Genomic DNA, 23,326 nt, shown 5'->3' on the forward strand with positions numbered 1-23,326 from the left:
AGCATGTTATTAGTTAAAGATGAGTTCTGGACGCAATCAAGTGAATGAATCCATGCCCTCTCATGGTGCCTAGCATTAACAAATCAAATTCTTCCCTATGAGAAGGTATTTTATGGTATCCAAAACTGCCCTCTTAAAACACAAGTCCAGCTTTCTAATGGAGTTTGATGTTATACCCATATTTAAGCACTTTAATACCGGGCACTTTCACCACCTTCCTGCCCAGGCCAATTTTCAGCGATGTTGCACTTTGAATAACAATTGCATGGTCATGCAACATTGTACCCATATATAAAATCCCTTTTATCCGAACGTGTTTTTCGATGCTTCTGTTATAAAAATTTTACAAATATGTTCTTTCTAAATTTAGGCCAAAATTCTCTGCTACATTTTTTTGGTGAAAATAGCCCAAATGAGTGTTCCTGCCTCCACACTGCTAAAAACACCTACTACACCATTTTCATCAAAACCCTCTCATTCAAACCTGGTCAACTCCTTTTTTTTTTTTTTTTTTTTTTACCCTTAATTCCTTACTTCACCCCCATCTGCCTCCAGCCACCAACTTACTTACTGCCCAGGAGATTGACAATTATTTCAAAAAGAAAATCGACAAATACACTACGTCCCACACCACACTCAACACTTTCCTCCTTCAACCCTGTTGCCACTGAGAAAGTTGCCAAACTCCTTTCCGCTGCCCACCTCACCACCTGTTCCCTGAACCCTATCCCCTCATAATTACTGTGACTATGTTATTGCCCCATCCTAAACTCTCAAACCCACATCTTTTAACTTCTCCCTCTCCTCCGGCACCTTCCCCGATCAAACATGCACTGGTCACCCCCATACTTAAAACACCCTCACTGGACCCCACCTGTCTGAATAACTTAAGACCCATCTCCCTGCTCCCATTTACCTCCAAGCTTCTTGAACGCCTTGTCCACAACCGTATGAGTTGCTACCTCATTGACAACAACCTTCTCAATCCCCTACAGTTTGGCTTTCGCCTGAAACATTCCACTAAAACTGCTCTATTAAAACTCAGCAATGACCTACTAACTGCTAAAACCAACTGCCAGTACGCCACACTCCTCCTCAATGAACTTTACTTGTTGCCATGTTTTGTTTTATGATTGTGCCATTCTATTATGACCTAGAGTTGAATATGAATCCCTTAAGAAATAAAAGAAATGTGAATAAAATAAAACACTCTCTCATGTTTTCTTTAAAAATGGTACATACTGTATATTAACAATTCTCCAAGGGTATACAAACCTTTGAGCATAACTGTAATAGGGTATGGCTAACTATCACTTGGGTCCTTTGCTTTATGTGATCCCTTTTTTATATTCTGAGCAACTTTGATTGTGTATAGGTGAAAATTGTCATGGTCACTGTTGTGGTTTTGTACAACCATATTTGGAAGTGGAAGTTGTCCTCCAACCACCACCACCTCCCTCCCTCCCCATTTTCTGGGACACGGGACTGGTCCCAGACTACTACGGGACCATTCACAAAGCTCATCACTACTTGCGCATGCACAGTGGGCACCCAGCTGTGAAGCCGCAATCTGTCTGTCACAGCTGGGTGCCCACACAGAAGATGCCGGCGCCGAGGAGACAGGACTTTCGGTCAACCCAGCCGGTGTGAGGACACCGCGGGATCGAGGGACAGATGACTGTCCGTTTTTTTTAAAAGTCAGCAGCTGCAGTTTTTGTAGCTGCTGACTTTTTTTTTGTTTTTTTTAAATCCCACTTGGTAGTGTTTCTTGGATACTTTTATCTGCAGTTGGATTTGAAACTGAAACAAATTTTTCAGTTATAGCAACACCCAGCATCAACAGGAGGGCATAAATTGCCCTACTTATAGAATAAAGCAGCTGTTGTATTTCTTTTACCTGGTTAACTATAATTTTTTCTAAATCACAAAAATAAATGTTTTGAAATATTAATTGTTTAAATTAAGCTGCAAGTTGCACTCTTGAATTTTTTTTTTTTTTTGTTAAATTGGGTGTCTGTGTCAGAAGTTTATTGTTCATGTAAAAGCTGAAAAGGTGAACACGTGATTTTCATTCAGGATCCCAAAAGGCAAACAGTAACTACTGCAGCTGATAAAGATGAAATTCCTTGAAACGCATGCTACACATACTCCTGCTAGTGATGTTATTCAGTGGGCCGGACCTTGTGATGAGAACAGCTTTAGGTTTTTTGCTCCAGTGCTGAGCCAGGTTGCAGGAATTAGTCTCTGGGATAGCGCTTTCACTGTTCCCTGTCCTGATCAATGACTCTGGCCAGGATGTGTGGATCACACTGCAGACTTACTGTTCGTACTTCGGCCATTTCTGAGCACATGATGTCACATACCTTGCAGTTCACTGTTTTGTGAACAAAAGTTCTACACCCGGTAGCTGTCACTCTGTTCAGCAGAGTGGGCAGCGGGAGCATGTGACATGTTTCCAAAGGTGAACTTACCCTTTAAATTTACTGATCCAGCAGTTGGCATCCCTACACAGATTCACACAGGAAAGCTCTATTTTGAATCAATTCATGGTTCTTATTTTAACTGAAGCCCTGATGAAGGGGGATTTTTTTCTGACCCCTGAAACACATTGGTTGTGGGTTTTTTTGTTTGGATTTTTTTATCCTTTGGTCTGGCATTCCTTCCATTACTGCATTTTTTCTGGTAACCCACCCAATCAAGGCATTTGCAGAACTCCTCCCAAGAGCCATCCCACTGAGTCAAGGTTCTGTAATGTTTTGGGGAAGAGAAATTTGAGGGTTGCCATTACTGATTTTAGCTTCTTTTTTTTCTTAAAGTTGGTTAACCACTGGTTTCAAGTTGCTGACCTAGACTAAGTACGCGGACAAGTCTGAGAAAAGACCAGCGTCCTTATCTGCATACTTTTTCTAGGTCAGTGACTCAGTGTTGGAGCAAAGGGTAATACTATACACTTGAATGACAGCTCTGAGTTGCAGTGGCTGCTAATATCACATCCAAGATGGCAAAGCCAAGCAGCAGTCTCAGGGCTTTTAGATGTCTACATCAAGGAGGTTTTTACAGGTCAATACCGTGCCTTAAATCTGTTAAATGTACATGTAATCTTATGGGAAGCTTGTTTGTAAAATGAATGGTCTCGTGAATAGGCTAAACAAAGTTGTATAATTTCACATATTTTCATCTCTTACAGAAGCGCACATGCCATGGATTACAGAGTATGACCAATGGAAATGATGTCTTGTTGAGCCCAATGGCTGACTGTGACATGACATACTGGCAAATGGAGGTCTCTAATGGTAGAAGAGAGCCAGTAAATGGCTTTATTCTCAAGGAGGTGACTCAGCCGACGATTATGGTACAAGAAGCCCCCTACCCTTGCTATTTACCCGTATGCTGTAGTGTCTTATTTCTAATGTTTTTTTATATTATTGTTTCAGCCTCAACAGAATCATCAAAGTGTTATACCTCCTCAGATTTGTCAGCGATGTATGGCTGGAGAGTCCGTAAGTAGACCACAAATGTTCCTTGTGATGATTAGTACAGTTTTATTTTGTCCCTCCGTACAGATCTTACACACATCTGGAGCTGTGACAATTTTTTTTGTTCCATAATTGATGATTTGTATATATAAGCTATTGGGCCACACCCATAATGTCACTCTACCAATGTAAAAATCAAGGAAATGTGCAGAATAGTGGAACAATCGATTCAACCTATCATTGAGCTCCCTACTTTACATACTTTAGCAAATTAAATATAAAACCTTATTGGTGGCTGCTGCCAGATATTCAAGCTCCAGGGGGAGGTAAATTATTGCCTACGTATAGAGTTGTGCTCCAAGACTGTATCCATAGTTTGGTTTAGATATAAGATCTTTGCATGGTCAAGTTTACCACTTTCAAAACCCCGGCCAGTAGATCTTCAGGGTGTTATTTACTGCATGATTACATCTGGCCAGATTCAACTTTTCTCCCAGAAAAGTGCTAAAGCTGTCTGGACATAGTCTAATCATACTTGTGCACTGAGTGTGCATGTTTATTGACCTATAGTCATTCATTAAGGAACATTTCAGCTTAAGGGAGTGACCTTCCCATGCACTTAAAAGGCATACAGTCATGGCCAAAAATATTGGCACCCCTGCATTACTGTCAGATAATGCACCACTTCGCACCAATGTTTAGGCATGTTTATTTCTTTTGTTTGTATTGGTATGACACAAAAGAGGGCAAATTGTTGCATTATCGGACAGAAATGCATGGGTGTCAATATCTTTGGCCATGACTGTATGGGGTTTATTTACTAAAGCTGGTTCACTCAGAATCTGATGCACTTCTGCACAGAAACCAATCAGCTTACAGGTTTTACTGCTAAAGCCTAATTGAACATGCTGAGGTTAGAAGCTGATTGGCTACCATGTACAGGTCCACCCGATTCTGAATAAACCAGCTTTAGTAAATAAACCCCTATGTATCTGTCAGCTACCTTTGATGCCATGTTGAAGTAGTCTCTCAACAGGCACTCTTTGCCTGTCCATGTAACAAGCCTCTGCAATGTTGAATTTTTATTTGGATGACGTATAAAGCAAACCAGAAGATGTCTTTAAAATAATAATTGGGGGCCGGGGCTGTTTTTACAGGAAAACTCTGCTAATCTCTGTTTCCATCTAAAGTCGTACAACCCAATGTATTTTTATTGTGTGTGTATCTCAAACAATCATAGAATTGCAATTTAAAAAAGGACCTCCTGGTTGCCACTTCCCTAGCTGAGCACACATGAACGGAGGAGAAGGAAAACAAGCTTCTCTAGACGTTTCACCTTTTCTTCTCTTTGTGTGGACAATCAGCATGATGTAGTAAAGACAGTAAGCACGAACACAATATTTTTTACACATACTTTAAAAGATGTAGATGGTTTTGTTGGTGGAATTTGAATTTAGGATCCAAAGCCGCTGCAAAGCCATGTAATGATGACTGTTGGAGCTGGTTGTCTTCAACTGGGTTAAGTGATGACCTCCAATTGTAGGTGCCTCCAGACAATACTGGCTAACAGTTCTTGGGTAAAAGATGAATGGTCAGGTTAGGAGGCCTTGTCCAATCACACTTGCTTCTTCCAACACAAGCCAACACTACAGGTTTTTTAAATGCACCTCCCTCAGCTTTCTATATAGACATAAATATATTGCTTGGACAAACCAAGCATTCCCATTTACAGTATGCGGAAGCCAGCCATACCATCATCCACAGGCAACTGTATTGTTCATCATGTCAATCTGCCCTCCCCCCAATGACCAGGTATATACTGAAGATGAATTTTATATTTCACAGATGACTGTACTTTTCTTTTATGTCCAACTGTCTTCTCATAATCAAGTTTAGACTAGAGGGATTTTTTCACCATCAATAGGCGATTGTATTGTACCATTTGTCTGACTGTCCTATGGTGATTAGATTTCAGTTGGAGATGTTCTTGACTATCAACTGATGGTTGTAACATTCCTTTTAATGTTCAACTGTCCCCTGATTACCAGATTTAGACTGGAGTTGTTCGATATCAGCCTTTCCCAACCTTTTTACCACAAAGGAACCTCTAAAACAAATTTTCAGGTCTTGGGAACCCTTTTTAAAACCAGTTTATCTGGGGTCAGTGGCAAAATGCCTCTTACATTGGTGTTCAGTAAGAGCTAATAAGATCTTTTATGTCATGCTTCTGACTTTGCCAAGTGATGTTGGCTCTAGAACTATGCAGGTACAATCTAATGTTAGGTTAATCAGCTACAGCTGAAGGAACCCCTAGCAACCTCTGGAACCTGGTACCATCCACAGAAGACTGTATCATGCCCTTTTTTATATTACAAAGTTTTTTATTGGGTACAAAGAACAAATGAGGCAAAAAATAACTACATTTCCATTAGGTATATGGTGGTGTTTCTTGGAGGTCGCAAATCAAGCCAAAGGTATTGATAAATACACTATTTTAGGTCTCACTGTGACTTTGAAAAGCAGTCCAGTTGCAATAAAGACTGCCAGCCATAGCATTTGCCTCAGCCAGGATAAAGGGAAAAAAAGAATGAAAGGATTGCCTCGGGGTGGGGGGTGGGTAGGTCATGGAAGATTCCCGTATGGTCCAGCCCATTACACGTCACAGGTGTGGGCCATACCTGTAATCTTATAGAAAGCAAGGAGCAGTCAAGATTCAGATGGTCGTTGTAGGTTATCCATAGTTTCCAAATCCTCTAGAATTTTGCAGCAGTGTCTGTGAGTATAGAGGTGAATTTCTCATGTTCTCATGGAGCATTTTCCCCATAAGCTGCTGCTTAACTTCACTAAAGTTTAAGGAACACTGGCACCAAGCCTTGGCCAATGTCTGCCAGAAATAAAAAAAAAAAAAACGCCAACTTCCTTTGGGCTTTAGTTAATGACTGGTTCAGTTCACCCCCCTCTGCCAATCCCTCCACTGGCTACCCCCCTCTGCCAATACCTCCACTGGCTTCCGATTGCGCAACGGATCAAATTCAAAATCCTTACACTGACGTACAAAGCTGTCCACCATACATTCCCCCGAACTACATCACTGACCTAATATCCAAGTACCGCCCAACACGCACTCTCCGCTCCTCACAAGACCTCCTTCTCTCTAGTTCCCTGGTCTCCTCCTCCCATGCCCGCCTCCAGGACTTCTCCAGGGTGTCACCCATCCTCTGGAACTCCCTGCCCCAACCCATCAGATTATCACCTACTGTCCTCTCCTTTAGGCGCACACTGAAAACCCATCTCTTCAGGGAAGCCTACCCCACCCCCTGATAACTTGCCGACCTCCTCCACTCTTCCTACCACTCCATCCCCCACAGCTATCTCCTCCTGTGCCACTATCCCCTCCCTCCTAGATTGTAAGCTCCAAAGAGCAGGGCCCTCAATCCCCTCATATTTTGCATTGTATTGGTATTGTTCTGTCACATGTTCTGTCCCCCTTTGTAATGTACAGCGCTGAGCGAACTATTGGCGCTTTATAAATCCTGTATAATAATAATAATAATGTAACAAGGCTTCCCACAGGTTAGGTGCAAGCTGGACATTCAAAACTGATCTGATCAGTGAATAGACCGGGTCCAAAAACTTGAGGCCACCAATAGGTTGCCTAGCTCCCTGCATCCCTGAAAGCACAAAGTAGATACAGAGGGAACAAATTTTGGCTACCCACTGTATTGTGCCTTTTTATATCCAACAGTTCAGCCCTGTAGTGACCAGTTTTAGACTGGAGTTGTTCTTTAACATACCATCTGTGGAAGAGATATTTATACATCCATCATTTTACTATTTACACCAGACAAGCATGATGGTGCAGTAAAAAAATACTACGACTACTTTATATTCCCTTTAAAGAAATATAATTTTTTGCCAGCTCCAGTATTGGATCTATAAAATGTAGTTAATAAAAAAGACAATTACGTCCTTGAGAAATAAGGTCTGTAAATAATAAAGGAAGATTGATAGACTTTCCTTAGGGCACACGGCGGGCTTTACATATAATTACAAATGAAGCAGCTTTCAATGCATTTTAAGGAGCCAGGCTACACTGAAATAACAAAATGGCATTTTATGTTGATTTGACTAAATAAATATTGAACACACAAATAATGAGCATGGAGCAGAGAAGACAGGCCAAGTGGATTTTTATCTTTGTACGAGTATTGATTGCATATCTTATAACTAAGATTGGAAAATGCATTATTTAGCTAACAATAATGCTACTCCATCCATTACTTTCATTGCCCAGAGTCTCTCTGAGATGATGAGCGTTTAGCAGAATGGTCACCATCCCTGATAACTGATCATGTCTGACAAAGCGGCGCTCTTCATCATAGTCGGGAGGATGCCTTGTTTGATATTAATTTGGCCTAGTAGGATGTGAGTCCATACAATATGGAGTCACTGACGTGAAACTATCTCTTGCTGTACGTTCAGATTTCCACAGTGCGGAGTAATTGTACGTTCTGTGCCACATTATCACCAGTCAGGGGTCTTGCATAAATAAATATGTACAGTGCATCAAAACCTGTCCTCCAAAATGATGCGCAAAGGAAAAAAACGACTCCTACTGATCACTTTGAGGATTACGACGGATGGAATTTAAATAAACATCAGCTTCGTGTTAATCTCTGTCCTTTTCTGGTGCCGAATTGGATACGTTTAGCTGTGTAGAGACTTTTCACAGCGCTTATTGAATCTTTTATCAGCCAGGGATCTGTAATGTCAAGTAGAATTATTTTGGGTATTTTTTTTCTTTTGGTGACTGACAATGAGAGCTAATATTCTTCTTTTTTTATTATCACAAAAGTCTTTAATTATTTTGGGTCTTTTTCTTTTCTGACTGGCAATGAGCGCTATTAATCTTTTTTTATTAGCACAAAAGTCTTAGAGCTCTGGGTGATTTTAAAAATGAACTCCTCTGTAGTGGGGGATGTGTGTCATTGCTTCAGAATGAGGACCCTTTGCAATCCCCGAGCCATTTATTTGTTGTGCATTTCAGAACCTGACACTTTGAAGGCCCCTTAACCACTTGTCCTCCAGAGGATTTACCCCGTTCCTGACCAGGCCATTTTTTGCAATCCGGTGCTGCGTTACTTTAACTGACAATTGCGCGGTCATGCAACTCTGCACCTGAATGAAATTTATGTCCTTTTTCCCACAAAGTTTTCTTTCAGTAGTATTTGATCGCCTCTGCGTTTTTTTTTTATTGTGCAATAACCAAAATAGATCGACAATTTTGGAGAAAAAAAACAATATTTTTTACATTTTGCTATAAAACCTACCCAGTAAAAAAAATTCAAAAATCTAAATTTGTCATAAATTTAGGCCAAAATGTATTCAACTACGCCTTTGCTAAAAAAAAAAATCTCAATACATGTAAATTAATTGGTTTACATGAACGTTATAGCGTCTACAAATGGTGGTATATACTGGATTTTATTTATATATATATATATATATATATATATATACACTAATAATGACGGGGATCAGCGACTTATGGCGAGACTGCGGCTGGTATTCTGACAATTGGGGGGAACTGACTAACTGTCACTGACATCTCCAGTGAGACTAATACAGTGATCAGTGCTAATAAAAAGCACTGACACTGTACTAATGACAGTGGGCAGGAAAGGTTTAACATCTGGTGCAATCAAAGGGTTAACTGTGTGCTGTTTTACTGTGTGTGCTGTGTGTGTTTTACTTGGAAAAACAAAACTACATTTCGGTGCTGACAGGAGAGAGATCTGTGTTGTTTACACACAAACCTCTCCTCGTTCACTGTTCCTTGACGATTGCCAGGTGTCGGCAAGGAACCTCTGGCCAACACCCGGTGATCGACATCTGTAGCCGAGAAATGGCGGCACGGGTAGGGCGGTGCGTGCCCCCTACCTGGGATGCATAATCACGTGCGTGTGTGTGTGTGTATATATATATATATATATATATATATATATATATATATATATATATATACGTGATTTTGCACAGCCCTGCTGCCCTGTAGCAGTAGTTCTGCTATAGGGTGGCAGGGAACTGGTTAAAGTGTTATTAAACCCAAAAACAAATAAATATTGTATTGTAGCTTAAGGAATCTTGTGGTGGCTGCAGAAGGGTTTTTTTTTTTCTTTCTTTTCTTTTTGCTTGTTTTTCCTTTACTTTCACCTGGCGATCTGGCCAATAAGTTTTAACTTTAACAGACAAGACATTTATCACTGGCAGGGGTGCTTACAATGGTCAAATTTTGATTTATGCAAAACCTTTATCCCAAAAGGAAAGAAAAGTGTTGTAACTTCTTGTGTTAACTGGAGACTTTAGTTTGCTAGTCAAGTCCATATAAATCTGCTAGTGAACCCCTGCTAGTGAACACTACCCTCTCCCTAGACTGACAGTGCTTCTGTACAAAGGTACCTTCATTAGTCCTCCATCCAGAGTGGAGACACCGTAAGACAGAAAGTGTTGGCTGGATCATCAGGTGAAAATAAAGGGACAAAAACCTAAAAAGGGAAACTAATGCAGCCACCACATTTTTTTGGTAAGCTGCGTTATATTGAATTGTTATATCCTAATTATATATTACAGGACAGAGAGTGAATATTGACTCTGGGTTATAGGCTTGAGTAATTGGGCACAATGGGCAAGCTTTTGAGGATACACTTCTTGAATGTCCTCTTTATAACCCTACCCCACTTCGAGTCCTCGGTTTTTCACTAGTGTCCTAAGCTGATGAACCTTTTCTCCCGTAAAGAGAAATCACTCTTAATTTAAAGTGTTACTAAACCCAGGACCCTGCGTTCACTATATCCAGTTGTCCACAGTACACAGAACATGAAAATGCAATCTCTGACTGTCCTATGAGACTGCATGACCTCTGACCCTCAGTCTGGTCAGTGTTAATTGGCCCTGCGCTGATCACATGCACCCTCCCCTCTCTAGCAATACACACCAAACTGAGCATGTGCAGAGTGCCTCCTAGGGCTCTGTACTATCAGCATTGGGGACTGTGGAAGAAGGGGAGGATCAGAGAAGTCAGGATCAAACAGCCTTTTTACACAATGCGGAGGATCAACCCCTTAGGTCCTACAGTGAGTAAAACCAGCATGCTTTACTACATATACAATCTGGTTTTACTGTTGTGAGTTTAGTAACACTTTAACTCTTGGATTAACTACTATACTATATTGTTTTCTCTTTGTAATCTTCAATCAACTCTTCACTGTCTTCTAATACCTCCAGTAGAAGCAGCGCATTTGGTTCAATGCAACCTCAATAAAATCTTGGGAGCTCTACCCATCCCACGCACTGCGGGGGCAGCCTGTAATGTTGCTTTGGGCACTGGACCCTGTATGGGCATTCACCTCAGCACTTTGTGTATTTTGTATAGTTATCTACTGGGTAATATACAGGTCCAGGGCTGAGGTCCTTTCCTATGGAACCAAGACCCCTCTAGTAGTATGTCCACCATGATGGGTGAAGCCTAGACCCTATATAGGGGCCAGCAATGTGGACAGGTAAGACGGGTATATCCTGTATCTCTGACCATTCCTGTAAAAATCAGGACTTTTTTTGGAAATCACTTTTACGGTATAAAGGTTTTAAACTTGGATGTTTAAAACTGGTTAGGACTGCTGCAGTCTGGTGTGGTATTTTCTGCAAGCAAACTGATGCCTCTTAGGCCCCATTCAAAAATTGTGTATCATGCTTGCGGTGCCTTTAATTCTTTAAGTGGTTCTAATGCATTCTATGCATGAAGGTAAAAAACATTCTGTGTGCAGCGGCCCCTACAATCCTTACCTGAGCCCTCTCCAATTTAGCAATGTTCTCGACAACCTCTGCTGTCTGGGGACTCTTCCTCCTCATTGGCTGAGACAGCAGTGGGAGCCCATTGGCTCCTACTGTTGTCAATCACAGCCAATTAGGAGAAACCAGGGGGTGGGACCGAGCTGCGGCTTTGTGTCTTATGGATGCATAGAACAGTGCCTCTGGGACAAGCACGCAGCAGTGCCCCCAGGGCCAGCAGTTTTCCCTAGGGGGTACTGTTTGAGGGGAGGAGCCAGGACTGCCGGCAGGGACCCGAGAAGGAGAGGATCAGGGTTGCTCTGTGCAAAACCATTACACAGAGCAGCTAAGTATAAATATCTTTATTTATTCTTTTGTTTGTTTTTTAAATACCAAAGCTTTAGTGTCACTTTAATGACACCCCAAATGCGGCTAGAAGATGCCCTTAAGTGCACTGTCTGAAGGAGTGCAGGAGCTGCTTTGGCATGCATAACGCAGCCCATTCAAGTAAGTGCCCTGCCCTGTGCTCACCACGTAAAAAACACGCAAAAAAAAATTGTGGGACCTTACAGACCAGTTTAGGGAAGTTCTTATTACCATAATCAACAAAATGTTTTTTGTGGGTTTTTTTTTTTTTTTTTTTCTGGGTTAGACCTGTTTAGCTACAAAATTGAATAAAGTAATGGTTTTTGAGTGCATTCACGTGTTACTTACTGTAGGGTATATGAGATGCCCATAATCCAATATTCAGTAAAGGTTTACTGAGCATTAAAGAGGTGTTATGAGGCTGCTTACACCTTGCTATTGCCTGTATATAGTCACAATGTGAAATGTTGTCACTTGACCCTTAGTGCCACAGCTAATGACGGCTTAAAGGTTCAGTTCACCTTTTAACAAACAAACAAAAATGAAACAGTGAGCACACCCAAGCCCCCCCAACCAACCCCACCCCCTCCCCGGATGCTGCTGCCATAGAGGTGAGTATGTATGTTTTTTTTTTGTAATTTATTCTCACACTTCTCCTTTAAATCTCCTTTAGAACACTAGATGTTGAACTACGCAAACACCCTTGGCAATAGTTTATACTAATTCCTTCCACTGTCATGTGTGCTGGATGGCTTGGCCTCTTACGTAAATGTGGAAAAAGTGTAAACAGAGGCATGTAATATGAAAAAGAGATTTGAATACTAACTATGACTATTAATTGTATTAACCATACAAAGCCATCTCCATAGGGATCCTTTAAAGCTGTCAGCTTCCAAAGAAGGTCTCCTAACAGGAGGTGCGGAATCATTACTGCATACTGCCTCTTGCACCCAATGGTCATACAACTTTGGTTTACAAGATATGAAGAAATCCAGATGTGTTTTTATTTATTTTGGCACAGTAGGTTGTTACCTACGTGAAATGATATTGGGGGTATATTATATTGCTGGCCAAAATGTAAATGGTGCCTAGCAAAAACTGTTCCTTATTTCTAGGAAGAGCCCTGAGAATTGGACATCAAGCTCCTATCTGGGGATCCCACAAGGCCGTGCTTTGTGAATGGTAAAGCAGAGCCAGAGAGAGAGGACACAACACCAGTAGAGTTTAATTCCTTTATACCATCCTCACTGATGCATGCCTGAAATTACTGTGAGAACTGTGCTATCTGGGAGGAGTATAAGAGCCGGCTTTACTTGTTTGAAGCAGAAAGACTTCACAATTTGTAAAGGGCTAATAATTGAGTGAAAATCTATTTAAAAGGATGGTACCCCGAGTTGGGCAATAACTATTTTAGTTGCAATGAATAACAAAATCTCTAGAATATATATCTAAACTATCTATTGATCTTATTTATCAGTCTACCTGGACCCTCTATCTATATCTAACCAGTCCCCTTCAATGCCTGAAGAAGACAGAATTGTTTGAGTGCTCCATTTCTGCCTTGTTGCATGTGGAGCCATGTATGTTCCTTCTTCTCAGGAGAGAAGGGAAATTCTACAACTGGGGGACGGGGAGCAGCAAAAATTAAAAGTAGTTTCTTACAGCCACAGGTTGCATCTGTTTCCCCAAATAATGACTGTCCCCACCAAGAAAAAAAAAATAGGACACAAGAGCCTAAAATGAGAAATAGAAGTGCTTCCACTTGGAAGTAGTAGATGCTGAGCATTGCTAATGTGACTTCTCAGTCTCCTCCTTCTCCTATGTAATTATGGCACAAGGAGAGGCTCTGCAGAGCTGGTTGGGATTTTCACCCCACCAGTGGCACATCTAGGATGCTTGCACTATTTTGGCCTCTTTTGAAGAGGCGACTAAAATGGTGAACTGTGATGAGGCAGGGAATTGGCTTCCTACTATTACTACACAATCTATTGTCTTAGGTCTAAGAAAACATGCAGGGGCAGCAATTTTACATATATAAAAATATACAAATGGGTCTTGGTGACCCTAAATAAGGCATTTTGTGTCTGATGTACTACAAAATCACAGTGCTCTCTTCTGTGTCAAGACCGTGACAGCTTCTAAGTAGAGAAAGCTCAGCTCTGGGGTAAAGGGGTTAATATTCCCTGATTTGCACTACTTACGTTAATGGTGGACCTTCAGATGTCCTGAAGGCTGACTTATGACATTAGATTTTGGAAGGAATAGAGTTTCCCAGACAAAAAGCAAATTTCATTATTAGAAACTGGTCTGCTCAAGAAAAAATTTTCATCCTACTTAAAATGTTGTCAATATTGTGGTCAAAAACTGAATTGACCCCACTAATGATTAGAAAATTGAACAAGTGTTCTTAGAATAAAAAAAAAAAAAAATCTACTAGTGTAGACCAGCTTTCAGGCTGTTCTCCTCACATGGGAGCAGAAAAGAGAAAGGCAGGAGCTGGAGTAAGGAGGCATTATAAAAATGAATGGAAGAGGGGAGCAGACTGCGGGTGCAAATGCAGCAGAACAGTCACACTCTGACACAGCGGCAAACACTGGTGACTAGCAGTACCTCCAACTCAGCAGCCCTTCAACCATTTACTCTCATCTCTCCCTCTCTTTCACCCCTCTCTCTCCCCCCCTCTCTCTCTCCCCTCTCTCCCCCCTCTCTCTCCCATTTCTCCCCCCCCCCTTCCCCCCTTCTCTTTCTCTCCCTCCCTCTCTTTCTCTCTCTCTCCCCTTTCTCTCTCCTCCTCTTTCCCCCCCCCTCTCTCCCCCCTCTATTTCTCTCCTCCCTCTCTCTCCCCTCCCTCTTTCTCTCCTCCCTCTCTCTCCCCTCTATCCCTCCCCCCTTTCTCTCTCCACTCTCCCCCCCCCTCCTCTCTCTCCCCCCTCTCCTCTCGCTCTTGCTCCCTTTCTCCCCCCCTCTCTCTCTCCCTCTCCCCCCCTCTGCCCCCCTCTCTCTTCCCCCCTCTCTCTTCCCCCCTCTCTCCCTATCCTCCTCCCCCCTCTCCCCTCTCTCTTCTCTCTCTCTCTCCCTCTCTCTCGCTCCCCCTCTCTTTCTTCCCCTCTCTCCCCTCACATCTCCCCCTTTCTCTCTCCCCCTCTCCCCTCTCTCTCCTCCCCCCTCTCTCTTCCTCTCTCTCTCTCCCCCCTCTCCCCCTCCCCCCCCCCCCTCACTCTCTCCCTTCTCTACCCCCCTCTCTCCCCCCTCTCGCTCTCCCCCCCCCTCTCTCTCTCTCCCTCCTCTTACTTCTCCCCCCCTCTCTCTCCTTTCTCCTTCCCTCTCCCCCTCTCCCTCTCTCTCTATCTCCCCCCCCTCCCAAACTTTCTGAAAGTATCCATATCTTACTGGATTGGGAGGAAGGTACCCCCACCTCCACACAGCCTACAGGAACAGAGCTGAGGCTGTTAATCTGCTGGAGCTCCCACCCCACCCCACCCCCACACACACACTCACCCTTTTTCTCTTGTCAGGAAAACCTGTCGGAAGTGACATATGCCGATAGCAGAGGGAGGAGGCAGCAGACAGAAATGCCACTTAGTGCTCTTAGTTGAAACAAGTACACACTATAGAGCAGTGGTTCTCAACCTTTCTAATGCCGCGACCCCTTAATACAGTTCCTCATGTTGTGGTGACCCCCAACCATAAAATTATTTTCGTTGCTACTTCATAACTGTAATTTTGCAGTGGGAGGACTAGCGCCCCATCGCTGGCGTCAGTGGGGGGAGGAACAGTGCCCCATCGCTGGCGTCAGTGGGGGGAGGAACAGTGCCCCATCGCTGGCGTCAGTGGGGGGAGGAACAGTGCCCCATCGCTGGCGTCAGTGGGGGGAGGAACAGTGCCCCATCGCTGGCGTCAGTGGGGGGAGGAACAGTGCCCCATTGCTGGCGTCAGTGGGGGGAGGAACAGTGCCCCATCGCTGGCGTCAGTGGGGGGAGGAACAGTGCCCCATCGCTGGCGTCAGTGGGGGGAGGAACAGTGCCCCATCGCTGGCGTCAGTGGGGGGAGGAACAGTGCCCCATCGCTGGCGTCAGTGGGGGGAGGAACAGTGCCCCATCGCTGGCGTCAGTGGGGGGAGGAACAGTGCCCCATCGCTGGCGTCAGTGGGGGGAGGAACAGTGCCCCATCGCTGGCGTCAGTGGGGGGAGGAACAGTGCCCCATCGTTGGCGTCAGTGGGGGGAGGAACAGTGCCCCATCGTTGGCGTCAGTGGGGGGAGGAACAGTGCCCCATCGTTGGCGTCAGTGGGGGGAGGAACAGTGCCCCATCGTTGGCGTCAGTGGGGGGAGGAACAGTGCCCCATCGTTGGCGTCAGTGGGGGGAGGAACAGTGCCCCATCGTTGGCGTCAGTGGGGGGAGGAACAGTGCCCCATCGTTGGCGTCAGTGGGGGGAGGAACAGTGCCTCATCGTTGGCGTCAGTGAGGGGAGGAATAGTGTCTCATCGTTGGTGTCAGTGGGGGGAGGAATAGTGCACCATCGTTGGTATTAGTGACACAAATGATGGGGCACTATTCCTCCCACTGACACCAATGATACTTACCTTGCTGACTCCTGCTCCAGCCTGGGCTCGCTCTCTCCCTCTCCCATCTACAGCCTGCATACCTGGCTGCAACAGCAAAATTTGCACTTACCTGTCAGCTGTCTTCCTTCTCTGGCCTCTCTCTTCACTCGCTCCTGCAGCTCCCTCGATCTTCTTTGATCTATGCACGCTGCCGCTCGGCTCCTCCTCTCCAAGCTCCACCTCCTCGCCGGTGATTGGCCGCCTGTGTGCCTCTCCTGAGCTACAGTTCCGGTGGCCAATCAGCGGCGAGGAGGCGGTGACAGGGGCAGCATATCATCCCGCCCACACATCGCCGGAGACGGGAGCGGTGTCTCGGTTCCTAAAACCATCGGAAATATGTGTTTTCCGATGGTCTTAGGCGACCCCTGGGAAATGGTCGTTCGACCCCCAGGTTGAGAACCGCTGCTATAGAGGGATATGTTTTGTTTCTATTTCATGTCTGAGGTTTGTAACTGCTTTAAGGTAATCACAAGTTAAAGGAAGACATTTTTTAACCTTCTGCATGTTCTTACGTTTGTAAAACTTAGGGCAGGTTTACTCTTAACGAAATCTGTCGTTTTTCAGAACTTGAATACATAACCGGTTATAGTGAGTGAAATACATATAGATTTGTGACTGCTCATTGAATGACAGAAAGCATACACAAGATATGGCCAGGGCTTCTTTCAATAAAGTGACCTCCAGCTTTGTATTACAGAAAATCCTCTCATCAGACATTTTAAGAAATAGTTTATGTTGGATTATTATGACAGGTCTGCTGCCATGCCCTACCGCCTATAATGAAAATGGCTATCATAACAAAATATACATTTTAATAAAACTGATAGTGTTTGGTCCTAGCATTTGGTAACCACTGTCAGATTTGATGTACATGTTGGCAGGATGAGGGAAGTACATATTGCTTAGCCATCCAAATCTAATAAAATACAATGACAGCCTTCAAGCTTCTATTTCTGATCAAACATAATGCAGTGCTGTGTGTTTAATGCACACCTGTCACCTACTTTGTACATTCTATGGTGCCTTGAACTGTTGTCCAACCCTGGCCCTTCCCTCATTACCCCGTTGTGAAACCAGTTACACCATAGATAGATGTTCAGGTCATGTAGGAGCTAAGACGCAAGACATCTCTAATACAACAAAGGTCTGTCACATTAGACACATAGGCTGTCATGACCAGCTAAATACCTTAAAGTGTGTTTCTACTTTTTTTTCTAGTTTTTTTCTTTTCAGCAGAATTATAGACAGGACTGCAAGCTATTTTGAACAATTTTCAGAGAGACAAAGTGGGTATGGAGTCCATTTCCCCTTTAGTAACATACAATGCAGAGGCTCTGATAAAGAGGGGATTGCTCCTCGAAATGCGTCAGCCATTCTTAAGCATCCTTTTTGCTTGTGGGAAAAATGTACACTGGCATATCATGACTGACAGTGGTGCATGGTCTGAAATGGTGCACATGTGGGACTCATGCACTACTCCAGACCATGGACCACTGTCGGTCATGATATGTACATTTGTAGTGTGTGAGTATAGATCTGCTATTTTGTACAATTTTAAAGTTTGTTTTTTATTGAGGTAATGCGCAAGGCTTGTGTGCACCTTTTCCTTTATTATTTTCTAATGCAGAATACAAGCCTGGAGATCTTTAATCCTTTGTTGGAACAGACCATGTTGAAATCTATTTTTACAACTGATAATGAGATCTGCCAGTGCATTACAGACAGGAGCAAATATGGTGAACTTTAAAGTCGCCTCCTTAAAATTGCACAGGAGAAGCTTGGTAGCCAGTTTAAGTAAAAAAACACTGAAAAAAAATCAAATTATTCTAGGTGAAGGGCAGGGTGGATTTGATTTAAATCAAACTGATTTAAATCACGATTTAAATCACTAGTCAGTAAGGCTTGATTTAAATCCTAGTTTTCTACATAGACTAATTCTTGCTGCTATAACTTTAATATGCAAGTAGATGAAGATTTTTAGAATAACAACTTTTCATATTAGTTTTTTTATCCCCAGTTTAATAGGTTAATCATTCATATTTGGACAGCTTTTCTGTTGTACTTAGGAAGGAGAAAAATAATCATTACCCTAATAATAACAATTTAAATAGATTTATTCATCTGAAACAATAACATTCCAGCATATGTTATTTGCCTAAACAAACATCCATGTTTGTCAACTAATTTGGCTAAACAAAATATATATATTTTAAGAAACTTAGACTGTCAGCCCCTTCCTCCTCACACTTAGTTTCACTTTCTTCTTGTGCAGATCTATTCCACTCCAAACAATAAGAAAAATATTGTTTCTATTCTATTCACTGAACTTCTTGACACATAGCACTGAAGGGGTTGATTCTGTATTCATAGGTTTGTAGAAGTTAGGATTAAGGTCTTTTTCTTAACTCTGTTCATGTTATAACATTTTTGCTGTGAAGAAGAGGCATGTGATCTCCGCTCAGTCAAATTCAGTTTTGAGAACTGCAAAAGTAAATCAATCATCTGTGATAATATCTTGTAGGCAGAGAAACTGCCCAATAATCTTACAAAAACCTCTGGAAGAGCATGACATTGTGAATGGATTCATGGAATTTATTTACCAAAAAAATTAAACATATACAGCCTTATTCTACATAATTAAAAAACTAATCTTTATTTCATGATGGAATCACCTTTGGATGGTAATATATTTTCCTCAAAAAGCATTTTATTCAAAAAAATCCGATTTAAATCAAAAAAATCCGATTTAAATCAAAAAAATCCCTTTTTTTTTTTTTTTTTTTTTTTTTAAATCATTGATTTTTCTCCACCCTGGGGAAGGGTGTACTTAATATTTGGTAGGTGTTGTCTTACTTCGACTGCAAAAGTGGAAACAGACCTTAAGCTAGAAAAGGGAACAATGCTTTTTCTATGCTTATGGCAAAATAAAAACTGTGGCTTTTATATGTTCACATGTATTTCATTGCAGTCATCTTTCCTGATCTATAGCTGCTGATGCAAGATATTGGCCACATACATTGTATTGTTTTTGATCTGTCAGACACGACCTGTACATGTGCACTGAAAGTGTGAAGCAGTAGAGCACAATGAGTACTTTGTTCTTTTAGCCTTCCATTTTACAGTATGAAATTACACATATATGTAGTAGCAGCTGTATTTGCTACTACAAACAAAAATCAACACACTTTGATTATATTATTTGAATAAGGTGTATGTTAGGAAACAATAAATATAAATATTCAGTACACCTTTCTATTACATGAACATCATTTTCACATGTTATATCTATTTAAAGATGTTGGGGAAAAAAAACTTGATCTGCCATAAATCCACTTCCTTTTGGGAGTGACAACTCTGCTTTTGCTACACTGAAACCCCAAGAAGCTTTGCCTGCTGGACTATTAAAACGCTGATGTTCCTGGCCTCTCTCTCTGCCACTCCCTGTGCATTGCACTGATTTATTTTCCCCTCAGTGCATGCAATGGCAGACTGCACTGTACTGGGGCTTTGAACAAATCTGAGGCTGAAATGCCGCTGGACAGACCACATTGCTAACTTGTCTAAAGAAATCCTTTTTTTTTCTTTCAGTTTTGGAAAACATGCCAAATCGCCCCATTAAAGTCTAAGTGTAGCTATAATACAAAAACAGAATAATCAGCACAAGGGACAGTCAATAGGATGTGTCCCTTGTGCTGAAGCCTCTTCTGTTCGTAGAAATTCTTCTCCATCCATGCCACCCTTGCTTCTTACATAGTCTGGCTGAAAAAATACAAAAGTCAATCCAGTTCAACCATAAATAAACCCCCAAAAAACAAGTTCTAATCCTTTACCCACAGTTGAACCAGAGGAAGATCCCACTGACTGTAAGTTATGTGCTGACTTTTCTGATTATTTTAGCTACACATAAACTTTAATTTGTCTTGGTGACTGTAAGCAGCAAGAAAAAGAAGTAGGAAATCCAAAATTTACAGTTGCAACCGAAACAGGAATTAAGGGGACATTTTCCAATGGGAACACCTGTTTAGAAAACAACTATGTAAGAGGAGTTTCCTTATAGCTTGTTCTGTCTCTAGGACATGAAGAAAAGGGAATTTTTCTCAATAGGACACAAGCAGTAAAGGAAAACTCGACAGTTTTAAAACTACCCAATAACAGAGGTCCATTAAACTAAGGTCCACAGTCAGATTATGGCCCACTGCTTGCCCAAAAACTGGCCCCTACAGTGAGAAGGCACTGACTCAAGAATGGCAGATGGTGCTTGACAGAACATTCCAGCACCTAGCAATGTATCTAAGGCACGATGAGATAGAGTGATCTCCTGCCCAACGGTGCCTGGCATAGTTCCAGCCATGATGTCATCCAGTCATTAGAAGGTCAGGGTGGGAGATGAAGCACATGCAAGCGTAAGTTACTTTTGGGGCACAGTTCCTCCTGATAATGGAACACCATTTCTTCTGCTGCCACAAAGGATGGGACACCTTCCCTTCTGGAAATGTCAACAATGAGATACCATTTCTCCTGCTGACACGAATGATGGGACACTGTTCCTTCCGCAAACACCAACAATGGGATACCATTTCTCCTGCTGACACCAACAATAGGATACCATTTCTCCTGCTGACACCAACAATGGGATACCATTTCTCCTGCTGACACCAACAATAGGATACCATTTCTCCTGCTGACACCAACAATGGGATACAATTTCTCCTGCTGACACCAACAATGGGATACTATTCCTTCCACATATACCAACAGTGGGATACCATTTTTCCCATTGACACCAATGATGGGACACTATCTCTTCCACAGACATCAACAATAGGATACCATTTCTCCTGCAGACACCAAGAAATGGGGCAGTATTCCTTCCACTGACTCCAAAATGGGCCACCATAGATCTTGTTGATGTCAATATTGGTGTACCATTCCTCCCACTGACAAAAGTGATTCGCCAAAACTCCTCCCACTGGTATGTGATGGGGTTACTACAAAGCTTGTGGACCCCTATGTTACACTGTCTAAACCTAACAAAAAAGTTTGCTTTTAGATGCATTTTAAAAACTTCATTCTATAGACACTGAGGACAATTGCTTGGGTTTCCATGGAAGAGCACTTCGTGCGAAGTCTGATATAACTGCACTTATATTTTAATGCTTAAACCACTGTGTTTTGAAAAATGTTAGATCCCTTTTTTTTCCATTCTGAAAAATAGAACAAATTTATAGTGTAACATTTAAATAGCGAATTGTGTGTGAACCTGGCAGCGTCCCACGTTTCTCTTCCTCCTGTGGGAAGGCACACTTGTGTCTCGCTCATGTTGTATGTGCGGGTCTGAGAGGAAGGAGATGGAGCAGCAGCGGGGAAGCGTGGGATAAAAGGCTTCATTTCAAGTGAGACATCTGGCTAGTAAACACTGTGAATTCATAAAAGAGGACGGTGGCTCAGCGTTTCTTTTCAAACCGCTCCGTTCATCTGGACCTCCTGCTGACTTCATGACAATAACGTTACATGGTGGATTGACTGTTTGACTTCAGGAAGGGATGAGGCAGTCTTTTGTGTTTCCACTGAGCTTGTAATGAGATGTTGCTATACTACAGCAATAAATTACAAGGAAACCAGATCTAGCCATATGTAACGTACAGAGACAATGAACGTTCACAGCTTCCTCCATAAAGTGAGCCTGTCAGCATGGTTGGCCATCCAGCATAGCCCCAAAGTGCAATTCTGATTCCAGGGCAGTGCCAAAACTCTGTAGTATCATGTGTAGTGTCCTGTTAGTTCAAAAACTAGTCCTGTATACATAGGCTGAGCAAGAAAGGATGTGGGTAAGAGGTGCCAGATCCTAAGCCTCATTGGGTGATATGTGATTTGGCACTTTTGGAAGAGTAGTTTCTCAATTTAGGCAGCTCCTGTCTATCCAGAAGGGTCTCTAAAGGGGGCACTGTGGCGAGATCTGTCACCGGCCGTGTACTTTGGACACCGCTGATGACAGATCGGTGTACCGGCCCCGTTGCCAGTACCATGTGCAGGTCACATGACAGTTGTATGCAATGGATGGCTTCCTTTCATGCCATCCATTGTATACAAGTATGTCTAGCTGTGAATGGTCACAGCGATCACATGCACAGGCTGGGCCAACCACAGCCCATCTGTGTCATGTGATTAGCCGTGGCCAATCACAGCTAACCACAATAAAAAAAACTTGAATTAATCGATTTCATTCAGTTGAATGCTTGCTTATAGCAAAGAAATTCTTTGCTATAATCAATCAAATTGTGTAAAAAAAACAAAAAAAAATACTGATCACTTCCACAAAGTACTACAATATTACTATGGTAACATTATACTACTTTGGTCATAGTGTAATATGAAAAAAAAATCTTAAAATGAAGATAAAAAATTGAACAAAATTATCTTTTTTTTTTCGTACTTTCACCAGTCAGTGTCCCTGATCACGGCCACACCAGTTATATCATGATGCTGTACTGCACTGGTGACAGTATGTAAAAACAATTGTTTTTTTTTTGTTTTTTTTTAATTCATTTTCCGAAAAATGATGAAAAAAAATTACAATGTCAAAAAACTCACCATGCCTCTTATGAAATACGTCGGACTGTCTACTTTGCAAAAAAAGGGTCATTTGGGAGATATCTGTACTGTTCTGACATTTGTGGGCCTCAAGAAATTAGATTGACCCTCAGTACTTCAGGACTGATCAATTTTCAGATATATCCCAAAGTTTGTGAACTTTATAACTTTCCTACAGAAAATAATAAAATAATAATAAATACTGATTTGGGTTATTTTCACCAAAGAAATGTAGCAGAATACATCTTGGCCTACATTTTTGAAGAATAATTATTTATTTGCAAACACTTATAACAGAAACAAGGAAACTTGGTTTTTGTTTTTCAAACTTTTCAGTATTTTTTTGTTAATTTAGCAAAAGATAAATACCCTAGTGGTGATTAAATACCACCAAAAGCTTTAGTTATGTGAACAAAATGATAAACTTTTAGTGTGGGTACAGTGTTGCATGACCGCGCAATTG

General features: G+C 42.1%; 1 protein-coding gene across 2 annotated transcripts in view; it reads left to right on the forward strand.

The window, feature by feature from the left end:
• LOC149474236 (uncharacterized) overlaps positions 1 to 23,326 on the forward strand; it is a 91,532-nt gene that overhangs the window by 20,327 nt on the left and 47,879 nt on the right. For both annotated transcript variants that reach the window (XR_016311588.1, XM_089669336.1), the window contains exons 3-4: positions 3,188 to 3,352; positions 3,435 to 3,500. Coding sequence is in view for 1 of the 2 variants with exons in the window: in XM_089669336.1 (XP_089525462.1) it covers positions 3,188 to 3,352; positions 3,435 to 3,500 (231 nt within the window). In the remaining variant the exon portion in view is untranslated. The remainder of the gene's footprint in view (positions 1 to 3,187; positions 3,353 to 3,434; positions 3,501 to 23,326) is intronic.

This window comes from Staurois parvus, unplaced genomic scaffold (genome assembly GCF_062004578.1).
Source record: "Staurois parvus isolate SC_StPar_1 unplaced genomic scaffold, SC_StPar_1.0 ptg000009l, whole genome shotgun sequence".
NCBI classification, from domain to species: Eukaryota; Metazoa; Chordata; class Amphibia; order Anura; family Ranidae; genus Staurois; species Staurois parvus.